General features: G+C 40.0%; 1 protein-coding gene and 2 pseudogenes across 5 annotated transcripts in view; 1 reads left to right on the top strand and 2 right to left on the bottom strand.

Moving 5' to 3' along the window:
* The window catches only part of TESK2 (testis associated actin remodelling kinase 2), a 129,909-nt gene that overhangs the window by 50,166 nt on the left and 60,070 nt on the right, over window positions 1-19,673 (bottom strand). For 4 of the 5 annotated variants that reach the window (XM_033867458.2, XM_033867450.2, XM_033867455.1 and 1 more), the window contains exon 3: window positions 19,327-19,448. The exons of the other annotated variant lie outside the window; for it this stretch is intronic. In XM_033867458.2, the coding sequence (XP_033723349.1) occupies window positions 19,327-19,448 (122 nt within the window). The remainder of the gene's footprint in view (window positions 1-19,326; window positions 19,449-19,673) is intronic. 5 annotated transcript variants of the gene reach the window in all.
* On the top strand, window positions 4,086-5,077 carry LOC101327026 (BCL2/adenovirus E1B 19 kDa protein-interacting protein 3-like pseudogene; annotated as a pseudogene).
* Window positions 5,127-19,305, bottom strand: LOC141276188 (large ribosomal subunit protein uL30 pseudogene; annotated as a pseudogene).

Raw genomic sequence — 19,673 nt, 5'->3', positions numbered from 1 at the left:
CAGAACAGTCAGTATCAGAGGGATTCAATGTGAAAAAGACTCAACTGGCCTTGGCTGGCTTTGAAGATGGAAGGGCACTACAAGCCAAGGAATGCAAAACAGACTCTAGAAGCTGAAGAAAGTAAGAAAATAGATTCTCCCCTAGAGCCTCCAGAAAGGAACATAGCTCTCCTTGAATTTAGCCCAGTAAGACCCATCAGACTTCTGACCTACAGAACTGTAAGATAATACTTTTATGTTGTTTTAAGCCATTAGGTTTGTGGCAATTTGCTATAGCAGCCATAGAAAACTAATAATACATAACCAAAAAAATTTATGGGTCACTATTCTATGTTATAATGCTCACAGATCTAGGATAGACTTTGGGATTTGACTCTTTCTAAACAAGCATAAGGAAAATAATAATGTTATTATGTTCCTTCGTGGCATTTACATCCAGTGGGTCAAATATTTATTGAACTCTCAGTTATGTATAAAGCTCACAGTTAAACATTAAAGTTTAAATGTTATGCCTTCTCAAAAGTTTATTACCTAAACAGAAGAATGAGGGAAAGGTGTGATTACAGTCTAAAACACATCTATCTATCCTCATTCTGAAAAACAAAACACTGACATTACTGTCAAACTTGGACCTCTTCAATTCTGCATAACAGGACCTAGTAAGAGGTCTGTGGCCATTGTATCAAAGCTGTCAAGAAAATTACTACTTATTGCTCACCTACAATATACCTGGAAACTGTGCTAGATGTTTTATAGGTACTTCCTGAGATGAAATTACCCCCATTTTATCATCTAGGAAAATGAGGTTCAGAGTATTTAAGTGACTTGACAAAGATTAGAGAAGGTACTGGAATCTGGATCTATTAGGCTCCAAAGCCTATGCTTTGCTCTGTGACAATCAGTATGGAAGAAAAAGGCCAGTGGTTCAATAATAATTTCATTTTGATTCATAAAAAACTATCTATCTGTAAACTAATGAAAATCTTACTGGTTAGCTTTAAAAGTCTTTCTACTGCCAACTTTGAGCAATAAAAGCACCATCCATATTGTAAGAGTTCTTCTGACCTGTACTTGTCTTTCCAGAAAAATGTCTGACTCCAAAGTTTGGTAAAAAAACAATTAAGAGGCCTGAAATAAACCTACAGTAAAATATTAAAGTGTGGGGCTTCCCTGGTGGCGCAGTGGTTGAGAATCCGCCTGCCAACGCAGGGGACACAGGTTCGAGCCCTGGTCCAGGAAGATCCCACGTGTCACGGAGCAACTAAACCCGTGTGCCACAACTACTAAGCCTGTGCTCTAGAGCCTGCGAGCCACAACTACTGAGCCTGTGTGCTACAACTAATGAAGCCCACGCACCTAGAGCCTGTGCTCCGCAACAAGAGAAGCCACCGCAATGAGAAGCTTGTGCACCACAGTGAAGAGTAGCCCCTGCTCGCCACAACTAGAGAAAGTCTGCGTGCAGCAACAAAGACCCAACGCAGCCATAAATTAATTAATTAATTAATTAATTAAAAGATAATAATAAAAAAATAAAATGAAGATGCTTAAAAAGTAGATCTTAAAAGAAGATCTTAAAAAGTAAGATGCTTTGCATCTTACTCCCAAATAAAGCAAAGATACCAATGCTCTCTTAGACTAGAAAAAATTACCAATAATCAAAAAGGAGAAGAGAGGGAAATGGCTCAGAACTCAAGGCCCAAAAGAGCTATGAATGTTAGATCCATAAAAAAAGGAGTACTATCCTTGGGTAAGGCTTGCTGCAGTTCAAACGTGTTTTAGAGGTATTACATCATGGAAAACTGGTTGTGCGAGGTCATAGATACGAAAACTCATAAGGAAAACTCAGCTGAACAGACATTAACCACCAGAGCCTCACATCAGGTGACACTAAGCAGAGCTGGTTCAGTCTGGCTTTCCCTTTTCTCTCCATGTTTTTTTTTTTTTTTTCCGGTACGAGGGCCTCTCACTGTTGTGGCCTCTCTCGTTGTGGAGCACAGTCTCCGGACGCGCAGGCTCAGCGGCCATGGCTCACGGGCCCAGCTGCTCTGCGGCATGTGGGATCTTTCCGGACCGGGGCACAAACCCGTGTCCCCTGCATCGGCAGGCGGACTCTCAACCACTGCGCCACCAGGGGAGCCCTCTCCATGGTTTTTATAGTCCAATTTTAAGATAGCTACAGGCAGAATAAACATTCCGCAGCCATCACTAGATCATGTCAATAGCACTATATATAATAACAAAAGGACAAATCAAGTTCATGGTCAAATTTTACTTTTTCTTAGTGAAACAATACAAATATATAAAAAGTTTAAATTAGATCTGCTTGCTTATAAATATTAAACCAGTTTAATAAATATAAATACATCCTAGATTTCTGAGAGAAAAATATCCTCTATCTTGAATAACAACTGAAAGTAAAATGAGACTAAGAATGAATTCATTCTGTATTTTCATTATTTCATAGAAAATTTTAAACCACATTGCTCAAAACTGCCATGCAAGCAGCAAAATACCAAGTCTCCTGACAAAGGCAGAACTATTAATACATATATGTGCAGTGACTTTAAATGTTCCCCAAATGCTTTTTTTTTAAAATCCAGGAAGTTCAGGAGAACTAAAATCCACAAACCCAAGTATATAGATTGTCTCCCCAAGCACTGAAAAAGCTTCTTCTCCCTTCCCAAATTTATCCTTTACTCTACAATTACTCATAAACTCACACCAAAATAGCAAAATATAAACACAAACTTCAAATTATGTGAGCATACTTCTGAAACACTCTCCCAATGATTTATTTCTTCCCAAATTCAATACAACAGGCAGGTATCAAGTAAATACTAAGTGCAAGGTTTGTACTCTCCATAGATAAACACTTAAATTTTTTTTTTTACGGCCTGTCACATATATACTAAGCACAGTGCCAGGCAATGAGGATCAAGTGGGGGCCATAGAAATAAACATGATGGTTCTTTCTTTAAGGAGTTCACAAATAATGATAATAGTAGATAACATTTACTGAGCACTTATAATGTGTCAGACACTGTTCTAAATACTTTATAGGAATTACCTCATTTAATCCTTATGAAGACATTATGTAATAGGTACTACTACTATCTCCGTTTTACAGATGAAACTGAAGACAGATTAAGTGGCTTCCCCCAGGTCACACAACTAGCAAATGGCAGTCAGGACTGGATCCTTAACTCTTTGTTTTGCTTAATACGCTATCTGTTTATTGTTGTTTGGATCCTTAACTCTTAAGCTTTATGCTATACAGCCTTATTATATGATGCTTCAGATGATTATAATAATAGCAGCATCAGTAATAAAAATAATAGCTAAAAAAAATAAAATAAAATAATAGCTAAGATTTAGTGCCTTGCATTGTGATAAGTTCTTTTTTAAAAAAATTAATTTATTTACTTTATTTTTGACTGCGTTGGGTCTTCGTTGCTGTGTGCAGGCTTTCTCTAGTTGCGGTGAGCGGGGGCTACTCTTCCCTGTGGTGAGGTGGCTTCTCTTGTGGAGCACGGCTGTAGGCGCACGTGCTTCAGTAGTTGTGGTGTGCGGGCTCTAGAGGGCAGGCTCAGTAGCTGTGGCGCACGGGCTTAGCTGCTCTAGCAGCATGTGGGATCTTCCCCGACCAGAGCTTGAACCTGTGTTCTCTGCACTGTCAGGCTGATTCTTAACCACTGCACCACCAGGGAAGTCCCATGATAAGTTCTTTATGTATGTTATTTCATTTAATCCTCCCAGTGAAACCTAGTAGGACCTTGTGGGGCTCCTTGGCACAGAAGCCTTTCAAACAGCTGCTAATCTGGGAAGGGAGGGGATGCAGAGACAAGGGAGGAGCAGTCAAGAAACAAAGTGCAGGGGACTTCCGCGGTGGTCCAGTGGTAAAGAATCATGCAGGGGACACAGGTTTGATCTCTGGTTGGGGAACTAAATTCCCACATGCCGCGGAGCAACTAAGCCTGCACGCCTCAACTAGAGAGCCCATGTACCGTAACTAAGACCCAATGCAGCCAAAAATAAAAAATAAATAAATAAACAAGATATTCGTTAAAAAAAAAATAAAAGAAAAGAAACAAAGTCTAGTGTTGCTGCCTGAGAACCAGACAGTCCTGCTGCGACAATGTCGTCTCAGTACAGCAGCCGCCGGCCCCAGACAACAACAACTGTGAGGAAGGTTAACAGTCTCTGCCCCAACCAGCCGGCCTCAGCGTGGAGCTGAGGTGGAGCTCCCCATGAACAGCAGCAAGGCCAATGACAATGGCAATGGGAAAAATGGGGGGCTAGAACATGTACCCTCCTCATCCTCTATCCACAATGGAGATATGGAAAAGATTCTTTTGGATGCACAACATGAATCTGGACAGAGTAGTTCAAGAGGCAGTTCTCACTGAGATAGTCCTTCCCCACAAGAAGTTGGGCAGATCATGTTTGATGTGGAAATGCACACCAGCAGGGACCATAGCTCTCAGACAGAAAAAGAAATTGCAGAAGGAGAGAAAGAAGTGAATTCTTTGAAGAAAATCGTAGACTGGGTATCTGACTGGTTCAGTAGACCTGAAAACGTTCCACCTAAGGAGTTCCACTTCAGGCACCCTAAACATTCCATTTCCTTAAGCATGAGGAAAAGTGGAGCCATGAAAAAAGGGGGGATTTTCTCTGAAGAATTTCTTAAGGTGTTCATTCCATCTCTCTTCCTCTCCCATGTTTTGGCTTTGGGGCTAGGCATCTACACTGGAAAATGACTAAGCACATCTTCTGCCAGTACCTACTGAGGGAAAAGAAGAGCCCCTGGGAAAGAGTGTGACTTATGAAGTGGTGTACTGTCACAGTAGTTTATTTGAACTTGAGACCATTGTAAGCATGACCCAACCTACAACCTATTTTTACATATCCAAGTTCCAGTAACTCTCAAATCCAGTATTTTATTCAAACTCTGTTGAGGCATTTTACTAACCTTATTCCCTTTTTGGCCCATAAAACACTTCAGAATTTCCTAACAGAGTTTACTGTTGTTTAGATATTTGCAAGGGCTTCTTTTCTGCAAATGCCACCAGCAGATTATTTTTAATTTTGTCAACAATGCTGTTGTCTCCTTTTAGTACCATCAGACTTAGACCTGCATCATTCATGGTATAAATTCTACTCTTGCAAGATAACTCCCATCATTCTCTTAAAATGAGACCAGGTTAGCAATTGATATAAAAGCTTTATTGTTTTGTTTTTCAAGACAAAGACAAGCTTCTCTAAGCTCGAATTTACAGTTATTAAAAAAGAAAACAAAAACAAACAAACAAAATAAGACACTAGAAAAAAATACCCTGGGCAATAAAAAATTATTTTAAACCAAAAAAAGAGAGAGAGAAAAACAAAGTGCAGCCTTGGGACAGGGCCCTGGTTCCACCTCAAGGGATACACATAACAATATCTTTGAGCTCTTCTACAGAACTAAAACCCCCAACAAATGGAAGACTTAGCATTCTTCATTCCAGAGAAGATCACAGTTCGATTAACTTCAAGAAGCTCATCAGGAGACCACCTAGGCCAGATTAAAGGCATGCAGGCCCTGTACACACCCTGATCCTTATCAGCAACCCCACCCTGGAACCACTGCTATAAAACTCATCAAATCTCCCCAGGTTGGGACACACAGTTTTTCAGGGCACAAGCCCGCTGTGTCCCCCTTTGCCTGGCAAAGCAATAAAGCTATTCCTTTTCACTTCACCCAAAACTCTGTCTCCGAGATTCGATTTGGCACCAGTGCAGAGAGGCCAAGTTTTCGGCATCACCATCAACCTGGTACAGTAGTACTATTATTATTCTCTACTTCACAGATGAGAAAACTGAGATTACAGAGGTTATATAACTTACCTAAGGTCCCCTAACTACTAAGAGACACAACCATCCTGAACCTCTCTGAATTCCAGACTTGTTTACCCAACTGTCAACTTGATATCTCCTGATCTCCCATCCCCAAACCTGTCCCCTATTCAGTCTTCCCCAATGTAGTTACTGGCAATTCAATTCTCCCAGTCATTCAAGTCAAAAACCTAAGTAAGAGTCATTCTAGATTCCTGCTTCCTTGTGCTAATATCCCACACCCAATCCATTAGGAAATTCTATTGCCTCTACTTTCAAAAATATCCAGAATCCAATTACTTCTTTCCACCTACACTGCTACCCATAGTCCAAGCTCTCTCTAGATGACTGCAATTGCCTCCTAACTTAATTTTCCTCAGTTACAATTTACAAAGCTTCAAATAGGTATATAATGAAAATAGAACCCAGGGCTGCCCATATCACCACTGAATCCTACTCCCCTGAGTAAGTAACAATTCTTTTACTGTTTCTTCTATTTACCAATACAGCTCTAGCTAACATACTTATACTGCTATTTCTGACCTTCTACTGACTTTCCAGTGTGGAAGCTGAGGGTTCCACCCTCTTAAATTACTTCCTTTCAAATACTGGGTAAAAGACAATTTTGGGTAAAATCAATATTTAGGAGAAACAAAAACTCAGCATTTGCATTATTATGACTGATTATAATCACTACTAAGCCAAGTAATATATTATGAATACACTTTATTTCTTGCACAATTTTTAACGTTTTACCTAATTTTTCATTTGCTTAGTTACTATATGCCTACCATTAATTCTTCCCAAAGTCTCCAACAGAATTGTAAAATTCTTCTGAATATGAATGTCCACCATGTCAAACACATCTGGAAATCCATGAATTCTTTCCTTAAACCCCACTCCCCAATATTTCTCCTAGAGTTCTTGATCCTCCCACTCCAGTTTGGACCGCTTATTCTCTAGACTGTTATCCAGCAGTCACCCTGGGTCTTGCTATCACCCTTCTTTCCAGATCTTACACCTTCCTTTTTATTTTTACTTAATTGTTTTGTTTACCCCTTGTTTTTGATGGGATACATCCCCCAGAAGCTTCAAAAGAAAAGCTTTTGCAAGGGCAAAGTTTTCAAAATGTTGCATGTCTGAAAATGTCTTTACTCTCATGCCTGACTGGTAGTTTGACTGGATATAGAATTCTAAGTAGGAAATAATTTTCTCTCAGAAAGCATTGTTCCATCGGTAGAGCTTCCAGAGCTGGTGTTGAGAAGTCTGATACCATTTTAATTTTCAGTCTTTTATATGGCATCTCATTCCCCCCCGCCCATAGAAGTGCTTAGAATCTTATTTTTATTGCCCATATTCTAAAATTTCATAATCATATGCTCTGGGGTGGGTCTTTTTTTTCATTCATTGTGCTGGGCACTTGGTAGGACCTTTCACTTTGGAAGTTCATGCTCTTCAGTTGTAGAAAATGTTCTTGTATTAGTCAAAAACAGACTTCCTAGATTGATCCTTTAATTTTCTTTTCTCTCTTATTTTCCATCTTTGGCTTTTCTCCATTAACGGATGATTTCCTCAATTTTATCTCCTTGGCCTTCTAGTCAAATGGTTTAAATAAAACCATAACTAAATAATCATATAGAACCATATATAAATAAATAATTATATTTTTAAATTTCCAAGAAGCTTTGTGGTTCTCTAATTATTCCTATTTTATAGTATACCATTCTTGTTTCATTGATGCAGCTCCTTCTCTAACCTCTCCTGGAAGGATATATATTTAGAAGATAGTAATTAGAAGGTTTTTTGGTAGTTACATTTTAAAGTTTTCTTCTTTTACTTGGGGCTCTTCAATTTCTCCAAATCCACCAATTTCCTGGCAGGTGGTGGGGGTGTGGGTGGGAGGCAGATGATTCCTACCTGCTTAAGAGCCACATGATAGAAGAGGACTAGAAGTCTCAAGAGCCTCACCATTCAGTATGCAGACAATCCCTTCATCTCCCTCTTCTCAGTATAACGTTCCTTTCCCATCTGCTGTCATTTCAGATGCTTACCTAGTATGAAGGTCGGTAAGCATTCTAACATTCTGGTTCAATTTTTTCCCCAAAATAAAAATTCATCTCTTGTCGGGGTGGGTGAGACTTAACTGATTGTTGCAAAGAATGGGGATGGTGACTTTTAGGCCCAGTTATTCCTAAAAAAGACTTTCAATAGTCCTCCTATTTTCAGCCCAAGCCTGACATCCACCTTCAGATCCAGAGGTGAACTCTAAGTTTTGTAGGTTTCTGTGATGCAAACTGGCTTGCTTCTATGTAGTACCTGCTTCTATAGATACTATTTTATAGGCACTGGAAATATTGGGTTGGCTAAAAAGTTCATTCGGGTTTTCCATAAGATGTTACGGAAAAACCCGAACAAACTTTTTAGCTAACCCAACACAGTGGTAAAGTTCTACCCTCAGGGAGCTCACCCTACCCTGGAGGCTATAAACAATAAGTAAACAAATGAATAAATAAGATATTTTCAAAGATGATAAGAACTATAAAGACAAAGCAGAATGAGGGGATAAATAGTGATATTGGATGGCTATTTTAGACAGGCTAGTCAACAAAAGTCTCTATGAGGAGGGGATATCTCAGAAGAAGCATGCCAAATAATTCTGGGATAAAGATATTACTATAGGAAATGGGAAAAGAAAGTACAAAGACTGAAGTAGGAAAGAGGTTGGTGCATTTGAGAAACAAAAAGGTCAGTAAGGGTGGTGGTTAGGATGGTGTAAGCTACAGGAAGAGTGATCAGAAATAAGGTCAGAGAGGCAGGCAGGACAAATTAAGGCCTTGTACATCAAAGCCCAGAGTTTAGATTTCATTTGAAGGGTGACAAAAAGTCACAGAAGGAAATTCAGCAGTGGGGGATGGTATGATCTGATTTACCTTTTTAAAGTTCAATCTGGCTACCATGGGGCAAGAGGGGAACTGAGCTAGGATGCTGGCTTGTGGAGGTAGTAAGTAGTAGGCAGACAGGGCATATTTTAAAGATAATGCTAAACTACCTGAAGGTTTGAGGTAGGGTGTAAAGGAAAGATATTAAGGATGACACCTAGGTTTTTGGCCTAAATAATAGATGAATGGCAATTCCATTTGCTGAGATGGGAGAGGTCTGGAAAGTAAAATATGGGGGCGGGGTAGGAAAACGATCAACGGGGGTCCATAATACATACTCAATAAATGGTAGCCATTGTTTATATTAAAAATCATCTTCCATTATATGTCAATTATATCTCAATAAATTTTTTTAAAATCACCTTCTTTCTGGGGTTGTACTACTTCACTCTCCACAGATGATGACATAAACAGTACTGAAGCTTATTCCACATTTTATTTTACAGAAACTTTCTGGTTATATGAAATTAGAACTTAGACTCAATTCCTAAGTCATTAGACTTTCTACCTTAGTACAGAGAAGAGAAAACAATATTAAGACCCCCCCTTACCAATATGCTAGTATTATAAAATTTGCTTTGAGGGCTATATCGACACTCTTTCACCTAGTTACTCACTAGGATTTCAATGATAAAATCAAAAAGATGCACCTTAATCCATCATTTTTATTTATTTATTTATTTGTTTAAAATAATTTTTTTTTTTTTTTTTTCTGGTACGCGGGCCTCTCACTGTGTGGCCTCTCCCGTTGCGGAGCACAGGCTCTGGACGCGCAGGCTCAGCGGCCATGGCCCAGCCGCTCCACGGCATGTGATATCTTCCCAGACCGGGGCACGAACCCATGTCCCCTGCATTGGCAGGCAGACTCTCAACCACTGCGCCACCAGGGAAGCCTTATTTAAAATACTTTTTAAAAATTTATTTATGTGGCTGAGCCGGGTCTTAGTTAAGGCATATGGGATCTTCGTTGCAACACATGGGATCTTTTAGTTGCAACATGTGGAATCTTTTAGTTGCGGCATGTGGGATCTAGTTCTCTGACCAGGGATTGAACCCAGGCCCCCTGCATTGGAAGCACAGAGTCTTAACCACTGGACCACCAGGGAAGTCCCAATCCATCATTTTTAAATGCTTCCCATTTATTCTGAACAGCACACACACAGACACACACACACACACACACACACACACACACACATACTCTGAGATAATATATTTTTCAAACCTGATTATTTAAAAATTATTCAAGGACTTCTCTGGTGGTCCAGTGGTTAAGACTCTGTGCTTCCAATGCAGGGGGCCCGGGTTCAATCCCTGGTCAGAAAACTAGATCCCACATGCATACTGCAACTGAGACTGCATGCCGCGACTAAGAGTCCACATGCAGCAACAAAGATCCCACGTGCCATAACTAAGACCCAGCGCATCCAAATGAATAAATAAATATTTTAACATAAAATAAAATAAAAATTATTCAACATTAACTCAATGTGATTTCTAACCTGGTCCATTCCCCTCGTTTAACAAAAGGAGAAACCAAAGCCCAGAGGTCAAATAACTTGTCCAAGAGAACACAATTAGGAAATCGTGGATTGATTGGTGTTAGGTCAAATAACTTGTCCAAGAGAACACAATTAGGAAATCATGGAGTGGTGTTAAATGCATAAGAGGAATAGTTGAAGATAAGGCTGGAAAAACAGGTCAGACATTAGCTGTCAGCCTAAAGAATTTTTGACTCAATTCTGAAATAAATGGGAGCCACAAAAGGTTTTTAAGAAATAAGCTATACAATTAGAGCTATGTATCAGGAAGAGTGAAAGGTGGGCAAAAAGATAGGAAAAATAACTCACTCCAGGCAAAAGTGAAGAGGACTGAATTGACAGATGCATAAAGGAAGGAACAGATGCAAAAGTCTTTGAAGATTTAGAATCAAGAGCTTAGCTTCTGATTAGAAGCAAAGAATAAAAGAAATAACCAAAGATGACTTTGGGATTTTCATAATGGGTAACTGGAAAGAGTGCTCTCTTAATAGCTGAGATTGGGAAAATACCCTGCCGTATCCTCATAGCATTAGCGGATATTAATCTGTTTCCTAGATGTACAGTTTGCTTCCTCAGGAGACTGTCTGGGAGACAGCCCTCTACTTCTCTTCTATTCACCATGATATTACCTAGCACAGGGCTGGACTGAGTAGCTCCAAACAAATATTTGGTTATTTGAAAGCATATTCTTCATTTTAACAAAATGGCAATCATATTGTTGCAAATGGATTCTGAAGGGGAGCTAAAACAATTCTGAAAAAAATTGGTAGATAGGAAAATAAATTCAGAATGTGACCTAAAGAAAAGTAAGCATGAGAATGTGAACAAGGAGTCTAAAAGAAATATTAAATTTCTCATGGCATGAAGAATAACAAAGAGGTATGAGAACAAATCTTGGTACAGGTCCTCAAAAAGGCCATTGGGGAGTGGAAGTGAGCAAGGCATGGTATTGGGTTACAGATCTTGAGCGTAAGACTTCCTGGCATAAACAACCTTATTCACAAGAGGCCCAAACTATCAGTCCCTGCACTCAACAAAGCACTTCATTGTTCTTTTTTTAAACTGATAAATTAGAGCAACTGATGATAAAACAACCAATCTTAACTGTATCCATGTATTAAAAAAAATACATACACACAAACAAAATATACACACCTACTTGCCTCTGTGACTCGTCAGGCCCACTCCTTTCCTTCCAACTAGAAATCTTAGAAGGGAGAAAGATAAAAGGAAAAGAGGAAGTAGGGAGGTTGGGGTCAAGAAAAAGAGAGAAATAAAACTGCAAAAATTCAGCTCACTCACTCCTGCTGGGCACAAAATAGCTGTGGCAGCAGAGGACCAAGCCATGCCCAGAGGATTAGATACCCACCATCTGGCAGGTCATACAGATACCCTTTTTTCCCAAGTAGGCCTTCAAAATCACTAATGCAGCAATTTTCAACGTTTTCTTTGTTTTAAGTGGAGACCTTTTCTTCAAAATTCTTATATGGAAGTTCAATATAAAACAGATACAAAGTGAAGCTACTCTGGCTGGATGAAGCAAAAATGGAAACCGAAAGCCTTAGCTGCTCAGCAACCTCCCTCCCGCGGCCAAGCCCCTGAGGAGGCATATCTGTGAAAATCCTAGGGTTCCAAGAGATGGATTCGTCCCAATTTAAATCTCATAATCTCAGTATGAGGGGAAACTTTGGTTCATACTTCTGCCTCAGCTTTTGCACCTATAAAAACTAACTAACCTATACTAACAGCTTGAAAATAGACTAAGAGCCATACTAACAAACAGTAACAAAAAATTTGAATTATAAAAAATATAAAGTATTAACAATACATTTCTAAGACAACTTGAAAAGCATTTAGGAAATAAAAATTCTAAGCATTTTGAGACTGGAACATAGTTATGCATAGTTTGATATTTAAGGCATCCTAGGGAAGTATAAAAAAATGCTTCTACTGCTATAGTACTCCTCTGGGTAACAAAAGCCAAGAGGACTCTGCTTGCTCTAGGCCCCTAGTAGGATAATTTCCTTTTGTTGTATTCAAAATATACATTGAAAGTAAAGACACAAAAACATGAAAGATATAAACAACTAGAACTTCTTTAAAAAGTAATCCATGTCCATGCTTTTAACTGCACTATATTTGAGACAGATGGCGTATGCAGAACAAAAAAGTCACCATCAGAGTGCAAACCCACCATGGTTAACAATAATCATCATAATTTTCATGCTTACTGTGGATTATAACAGATCCATAGGCTTTATGTACATTATCTCATTTGTTGGTTCACTGTAAAGATCAAGATAGAATTAACACTACCTTTTACATATTAGAAAACTTAGCTGACAGCAAATATGATTTTTTATATAAAAGGGAAAGGTGTGTCATTCCTGAGCAAAAGAGATAGGCTAAGAAAGTAGATCAAGGTGACATCAGAATAGGAATGGTATTCATCACACCACCACGTTTCTAGGCTGAAACACATATATATTTAGTGAAACAAGAGCAAAGATGTACATGGACTGTAGGCCAGGATGTCCAATATAGTAGCCACTAAGCTTCATGGGGTAATTTAATTTTAGTTCGTTGTTTGTACTAGTCACATGTCAATGCTCATTAGCCACATGTGGCTATTGGACAGCACAGATAAAGAACATTTCCATCATTTCAGAAAGTTCTATTCTATTCAACAGCATTACTCTAGCAGAAAACCCTTGAATGTATTAAAAACAGCTGCAGGGACCTCCCTGGTGGTCCACGGGTAAGACTCTGCACTCCCAATGCAGGGGGCCCGGGTTCGATCCCTGGTCAGGGAACTAGATCCCTCATGCATGCTGCAAAAAAAAAAAAAAACACAGACCCTGTATGCCGCAATGAAGATCCTGAGTGCCGCAACTAAGATCCAGGGCAGCCAAAATAAATAAACGAATAAATTTTTTAAAAAAAGACAAAAAACAGCAGCAGACCCTCAACAAATGCTTGGTGAGTGAATGAATGATAAAAGACAGATGGGATGCAATGAGACATTTAAAAAACTAGCCAGAGGAAAAGAAACTAATAATAATAGCTAACATTTACTGGGCACTTAACACAAGCCAGGTGCTTTATATGGACTAAATTAATCCTCAATAACAACTCTGTGAGGGATTTACTGTAATTTACCTCATTATAGATGGGAAAACTAAGGATCTCAGAGGTTAAGTAACTTTCCCAAGATCCACAATTTGAATCCAGGCAGCTTAATCTAGAATCTAGAGCCTGTTTTTAATCATTATACTATACTATTCTACTTCTTATATAACAATTATATTTTTATTTTTTTTTAGATTTTTTTGATGTGGACCATTTTTAAAGTCTTTATTGAATTTGTTAAATATTGCTTCTGTTTCATATTTTGGTTTTTTGGTCACGAGGCATGTGGGATCTTACCTCCCCAACCAGGGATCAAACCTGCACCCCCTGCACTGGAAGGCAAAGTCTTAACCACTGGATCACAAGGGAAGTCCCTATAACAACTATATTTTTTAATTTTGCTGTCATGGAATAAAATTTGTTTAAAGTCAATCTTCCCATGCAATCACCAGTCAAGTTCATAGTGAAGAGAATAAAAAAAAGAAGTGGTGAATAAAAAAGATTGGCAGGAAATACGCCAAACGTTAACACTAGTTTGATCCCTAGATGCTGCGATTAAGGAAAATTTTTATTTTACTGTTTTTGCTAATTCTATTTTCTAAATGTTCCATAGTGATGATGTATCCCTTCTGCAATAATAATAAGACAATAAAAATACTACTTTTTAAACAAGATGAAAATATAATCAGCTTAAGAATTCCTAAGCAGGGACTTCCCTGGTGGCGCAGTGGTTAAGAATCCGCCTGCCAATGCAGGGGACACAGGTTTGAACCCTGGTCCAGGAAGATCCCACATGCCGCAGAGCAACTAAGCCCATGCACCACAACTACTGAGCCTACGCTCTAGAACCCGCAAGCAACAACTACTGAGCCTATGTGCCACAACTACGGAAGCCCACATGCCTAGAGCCCGTGCTCCACAACAAGAGAAGCCACCAAAATGAGAAGCCTGCACACTGCAACGAAGAGTAGCCCCTGCTCGCCACAACTAGAGAAAGCCTGTGCGCAGAAACGAAGACCCAATGCAGCCAAAAATAAATAAATAAATTTATTTTTTTAAAAAATTCCTAAGCAGAACATCAAATCAGGACTCAACCATCTCACTCTCAAACATTGTAGATGCCCCCTAAACTGATCTCTTGGCTACCAGTCTCCCCAACACTAAACCATTCCACATTTGCCACCAGTTACCCTCTGTCATCTAGTCCCTGCTCAGAATCCAATACACAAAGCATAAAATAAAATATTCTTGGCTTTATGCAAAACATTTCTGAATAGTCTGGCCCAATTCTACCTTTCCATGTTTATCTACCAGTACTATCCTATCAAATCCTCTAGGAGAGGCATGATAGAAAGAGTTCTTCTAGAAGCATGGTAGAAAGAGCCCAGACCTCAGAGTCACAGACCTCAGCCAACACATAATCTCTTGGCCTCAGTTTCTTAAAGGGAGAATCGTTGTGAAGATTAAATCTTTTAATAGGTAAAGCATGCAGCATACGACAAAGACTTCAAGAAATGGTGGTTTTCTCATTGTTATTATTAGTCCAAAAAAAATTTTTTTTCAATCTGAAAGCAGTCATTGTTAATTAACTGACCAGATCACAAAAATAATCATCATAGGTATCTTAGTTCATCCTTCTAACAAGCTGTTGATCTGGTCCTCCCTGTTGCCAGCAACTCCACCTTCTACAAAATGGGTGGTCATTTTCTTCATTCCACCTCACGGAGAAGATAATTTGAAGGGTCACAGGAAGTTGTTTGCTTCTTTGAAGCATTTTCCAATGGTATAGGTCTCATAAATAGGATCCTCCATGTAGATAATGCCATATTTACCAAGAGATCAGGCAATCAGTGTATCATCTGTCAGGGCAATTTGCTTCTTGTTGATTTTGCCATAACCACACCTGAATTCATTTATTGAGTTCAGGTTCGGTTACCCCCACTAAATATATGGTTCCACAGTCCTCAGCATGTTAAATGGAGCTTTGTTGATCTTAACAAAGGTGCCATTGAAGACTTGGCAAAGGTAAGGAGCTGTAACATCTTTCAGACCTTTGGGCTCACACCACTGATACCTCTGATCCTGATGACAGATGCCAATTTGGGTTCCACAGGTGCATAGAAGTTGCCAGCTTTTCTTACCATCCTAGCCATTAGAATCTCAGTTCTGTACATCTGCCTATACTCTTTGTGATAGCGCTTAGCTTCTTCATAGACAAGCTTCATCCTTGCCTTTTGAAGCACCTTTTGGGCAAACTTTTTCCCCAGGCACTTGGTCTTCAGCTCTGCAAAATTCCTTTACTTTTTCTTAAGGGTTTCTGGCACAGCAGGAACATTATTTTTCTCCTCGCCCGCACCCTCCATAACCAAATGGGTTTTTAATTCACTGACTCCTCAAAAAGCTTTGCGCTTTTACCTCTGTGCTTTATTTATCATTATTATTTTGCTCCTTTCTGAGTTCCTTCGCTATCTTCTAAAATCCTATTAAAATTCAAGTTCCAGGGACTTCCCTGGTGGTCCAGTGGTAAAGAGTCCGCCTTGGGACTTTCCTGGTCATGCAGTGGTTAAGAATCTGCCTGCCAATGCAGGGGACACAGGTTCGAGCCCTGGTCTGGGAAGATCCCACATGCCGCGGAGCAACTAAGCCCATGCACCACAACTACTGAGCCTGCACTCTAGAGCCCGTGTGCCACAACTACTGAAGCCCGTGCGCCTACAGCCTGTGCTCTGCAACAAGATAAGCCAACACAATGAGAAGCCGGCACATCGCAACGAAAAGTAGCCCCTGCTCGCTGCAACTAGAGAAAGCCCGCGCGCAGCAACGAAGACCCTATGAAGCCAAAAAAATAAAATAAGTGTTCTCCTTAAACTGAAACTAAATCCTAGTCTTTAAAACAAACAACAAAAAAGAATCCACCTTACAATGCTGGGGATGAGGGTTCGATCCCTGGTCAGGGAACTAAGATACCACATGCCACGGGGCAACTAAGTCCGTGAGCCACAACTACTGTGCTCGCATGCCTCAACTAGAGAGTCTGCGTGCCGCAAACTACAGAACCCACGTGCTCTGGAACCCACGCACCACAACTACAGAGCCCACGCGTCCTGGAGCCTGTGCACCACAACTAGAGAGAAGCCCATGAGCTGCAAGGAAGATCCCACGTGCTGCAACTAAGACCCGATGCAGCCAAAAATAAAATAATAAATCTTCAAAAACAATTCAAGTTCCAGGTTGAGTCAACCTCCTCCAAGAAAGCTTTGCTGACTCTGCCAAGCTAATATGATCTCCGACTCCTTTGAAATTCTATATGACTTAAGAGTTTACCCAAGTGGTAGCGTCCTGGCTGATTTTATTAGTTCTCTTTTCATGTATGTAAGTCCTAGATCTCCAATTAGAGTGCAAATTCCTTGCTAGCAGACATTCCATTTTACATATACCTTTTTGATGTCTGACATCACTAGGCATATACTAGATGCTCAAAAAATTGTTAATCTGATTTGTGGGTAGGGAAAAAAGTCATAATAAAATGACTGGGACTTCCCCAGTGGCACAGTGGTTAAGAATCTGCCTGCCAATGCAGGCGACACGGGTTCGATCCCTGCTCCGGAAAGATCCCACATGCCACGGAGCAACTAAGCCCATGCACCACAACTACTGAGCCTGCACTCTAGAGCCCGCAAACCACAACTACTGAGCCCGTGCACCACAACTACTGAAGCCCACGTGCCTAGAGCCCATGCTCCGCAACAAGAGAAGCCACCGCAATGAGAAGCCTACACACCAAAACAAAGAGTAGCCCCAGTTCACCACAACTATAGAAGGCCCACACACAGCAATGAGGACCCAACACAGCCAAAAATAAATAAAATAAATTTATTTTTTAAATAAATAAATAAAATTACTGGCTGAACATTTTTGTAGTGGACTAGGAAGCCAATAATACTATACAAAGGTATAAAGTTTCAATTAATCAGTATAATCTAATTCCATAATTTTCTACCACTGACCACACATGTAAGTCATACTTAAGTTATATGATTTCTCTTTAGTCCAATATAAATATTAGCCTTAAACAACCCTAAGTAAATTGCACTTTTAACTTTTCCAACTCTCTTACACATATGCCCTACTTTAATAATATATTGACTTAAATTTTCTTATTTGGTTTCATTTAGAAATATACTCCCCTCACTAAAAAGTCAAGATAGGGGGCTTCACTGGTGGCGCAGTGGTTGAGAGTCTGCCTGCCGATGCAGGGGACACGGGTTCGTGCCCCGGTCCGGGAGATTCCACATGCCGCGGAGCGGCTGGGCCCGTGAGCCATGGCCGCTGAGCCTGAGCGTCCGGAGTCTGTGCTCTGTGGCGGGAGAGGCCACGACAGTGAGAGGCCCGCGTACCGCCAAAAAAAAAAAAAAGTCAAGATAGGGACTTACCTGGTGGCGCAATGGTTAGGAATCCTCTTGCCAATGCAGGGGACACAGGTTAGAGCCGGGGTCTGGGAAGATCCCACATGCCGCGGAGCAACTAAGCCCTTGCGCCACAACTACTGAGCCTGCGCTCTAGAGCCTGCATGCCTAGAGCCCATGCTCCGCAACAAGAGAAGCCACCGCCATGAGAAGCCCGCGCACCGCAACGAAGAGTAGCCCCCACTCGCCGCAACTAGAGAAAGCCCGTGCACGGCAAAGAAGACCCAATGCAGCCAAAAATAAATAAATTTATTTTTTAGAAAAAGTCAAGATAGAGTGAGAAAGATTCATATACAGTAACCCCTTGGTATCTGCAGGGCATTGGTTCTAGGACCACCCCACCCCCTACCCTGTGAGGATACCAAAATCCACAGATGCCCAAGTTCCTTGTATAAAAAGGCATAGTATTCACATATAACTACACATATGCATATACTCCCATATACTTTAAATCATCTCTAGATTACTTACAATACCTAATACAATGTAAATGTTATATAAATATTGTAAATACAATGTAAACAGTTGCTAGGCACAGCAAATTCAAGTATTGCTTTTTGGAACTTTCTGGAATTTTTTTCCCAAATATTTTCAGGCTGTGATTAATTGAATCTGTGGATGCAGAACCTGCCGATATGGAGAGCTGACTGTACTAATTACTAGAAAGCAATGATTATATAACCTTATTATACATACGAATAATTCTCCTTTAAAAAGGTAAACTATGTCTCCTCAAGTGAGTGCTAACAGTTAAGAGTAGATAGCCTGGGGGAATAATTTTATTTTTATTTTCACTGATTTAATTATGATTCCTCCTAAACCAATTTAAGAAAATTAAATAACAACTAAAATCATCTCTCTTGGATAAATTACCAATGCAGCAATAGGTAACAACAGTTCTAATGAGCTGCTACTAAGAGTAAAGCAATTTGAGAGACATAAGGAAGTTGCTTTATTTTTTAAAAATATTTTATTTATTTGCTTTGTTTATCTGGCTGTGCTGGGTCTTAGTTGCGGCACGCGGGATCTTTTAGTTGCGGCATGCGGGATTTTTAGCTGTGGCATGCGAACTGTTAGTTGCGGCATGTGGGATCTAGTTCCCTGACCAGGGATCAAACCCAGGTCCCCTGCATTAGGAGAGCGGAGTCTTAGCCACTGGACCATCAGGGAAGTCCCAAGTTGCCCTATTAAATGCAGTTAATTACCAGAAAATTAAGTCTCAGTAGCTAGAAAAAGACCTAGAGCACAGCTAAATCCCAGCAAGACAGATTTAGTATGAAATCTTGAATCCCTCTTTTCAGCTTTTAATACTATTCTAACAAGTCTCCAATAATGTTTCAGCTTTCTCACTGATCCCCAGAAGGAAGGAAAAGCCATTACCTAAGGATGTTGGGATGGGAGAGTCTATTCATGAGCTGCACTTCTTTCAGCATGTTTGCACGGTTACTGCTCAACGTGTTCATCTTAAGAGCCATCACCTGGCCAGAAGCTCGGTGGCGCACCTAGAAAATAAAATGGGACAAAAAAAGAGGCTCAAGGGCGGCAGCTATATAATGAGGTCAAAGCCTCCAGGTGTAGAACATGCCAAGATGTTTTACTGCCAATTTAGATAAAGTAGACATGGTAAGGGATGTTTTTCTATAAACTCTGATTACATTAGGATCTCACTTCCATTAACAAAGATTTATTCCATCGAAGACCAAAATTGTTTCACATTAAACTGGCTA

Source organism: Tursiops truncatus, chromosome 1 (assembly GCF_011762595.2).
Source record: "Tursiops truncatus isolate mTurTru1 chromosome 1, mTurTru1.mat.Y, whole genome shotgun sequence".
In the NCBI taxonomy this organism is placed as follows: Eukaryota; Metazoa; Chordata; class Mammalia; order Artiodactyla; family Delphinidae; genus Tursiops; species Tursiops truncatus.
Note: the sequence above shows the minus strand (reverse complement) of the source record. Positions and strands in the feature narration are given on the sequence as shown.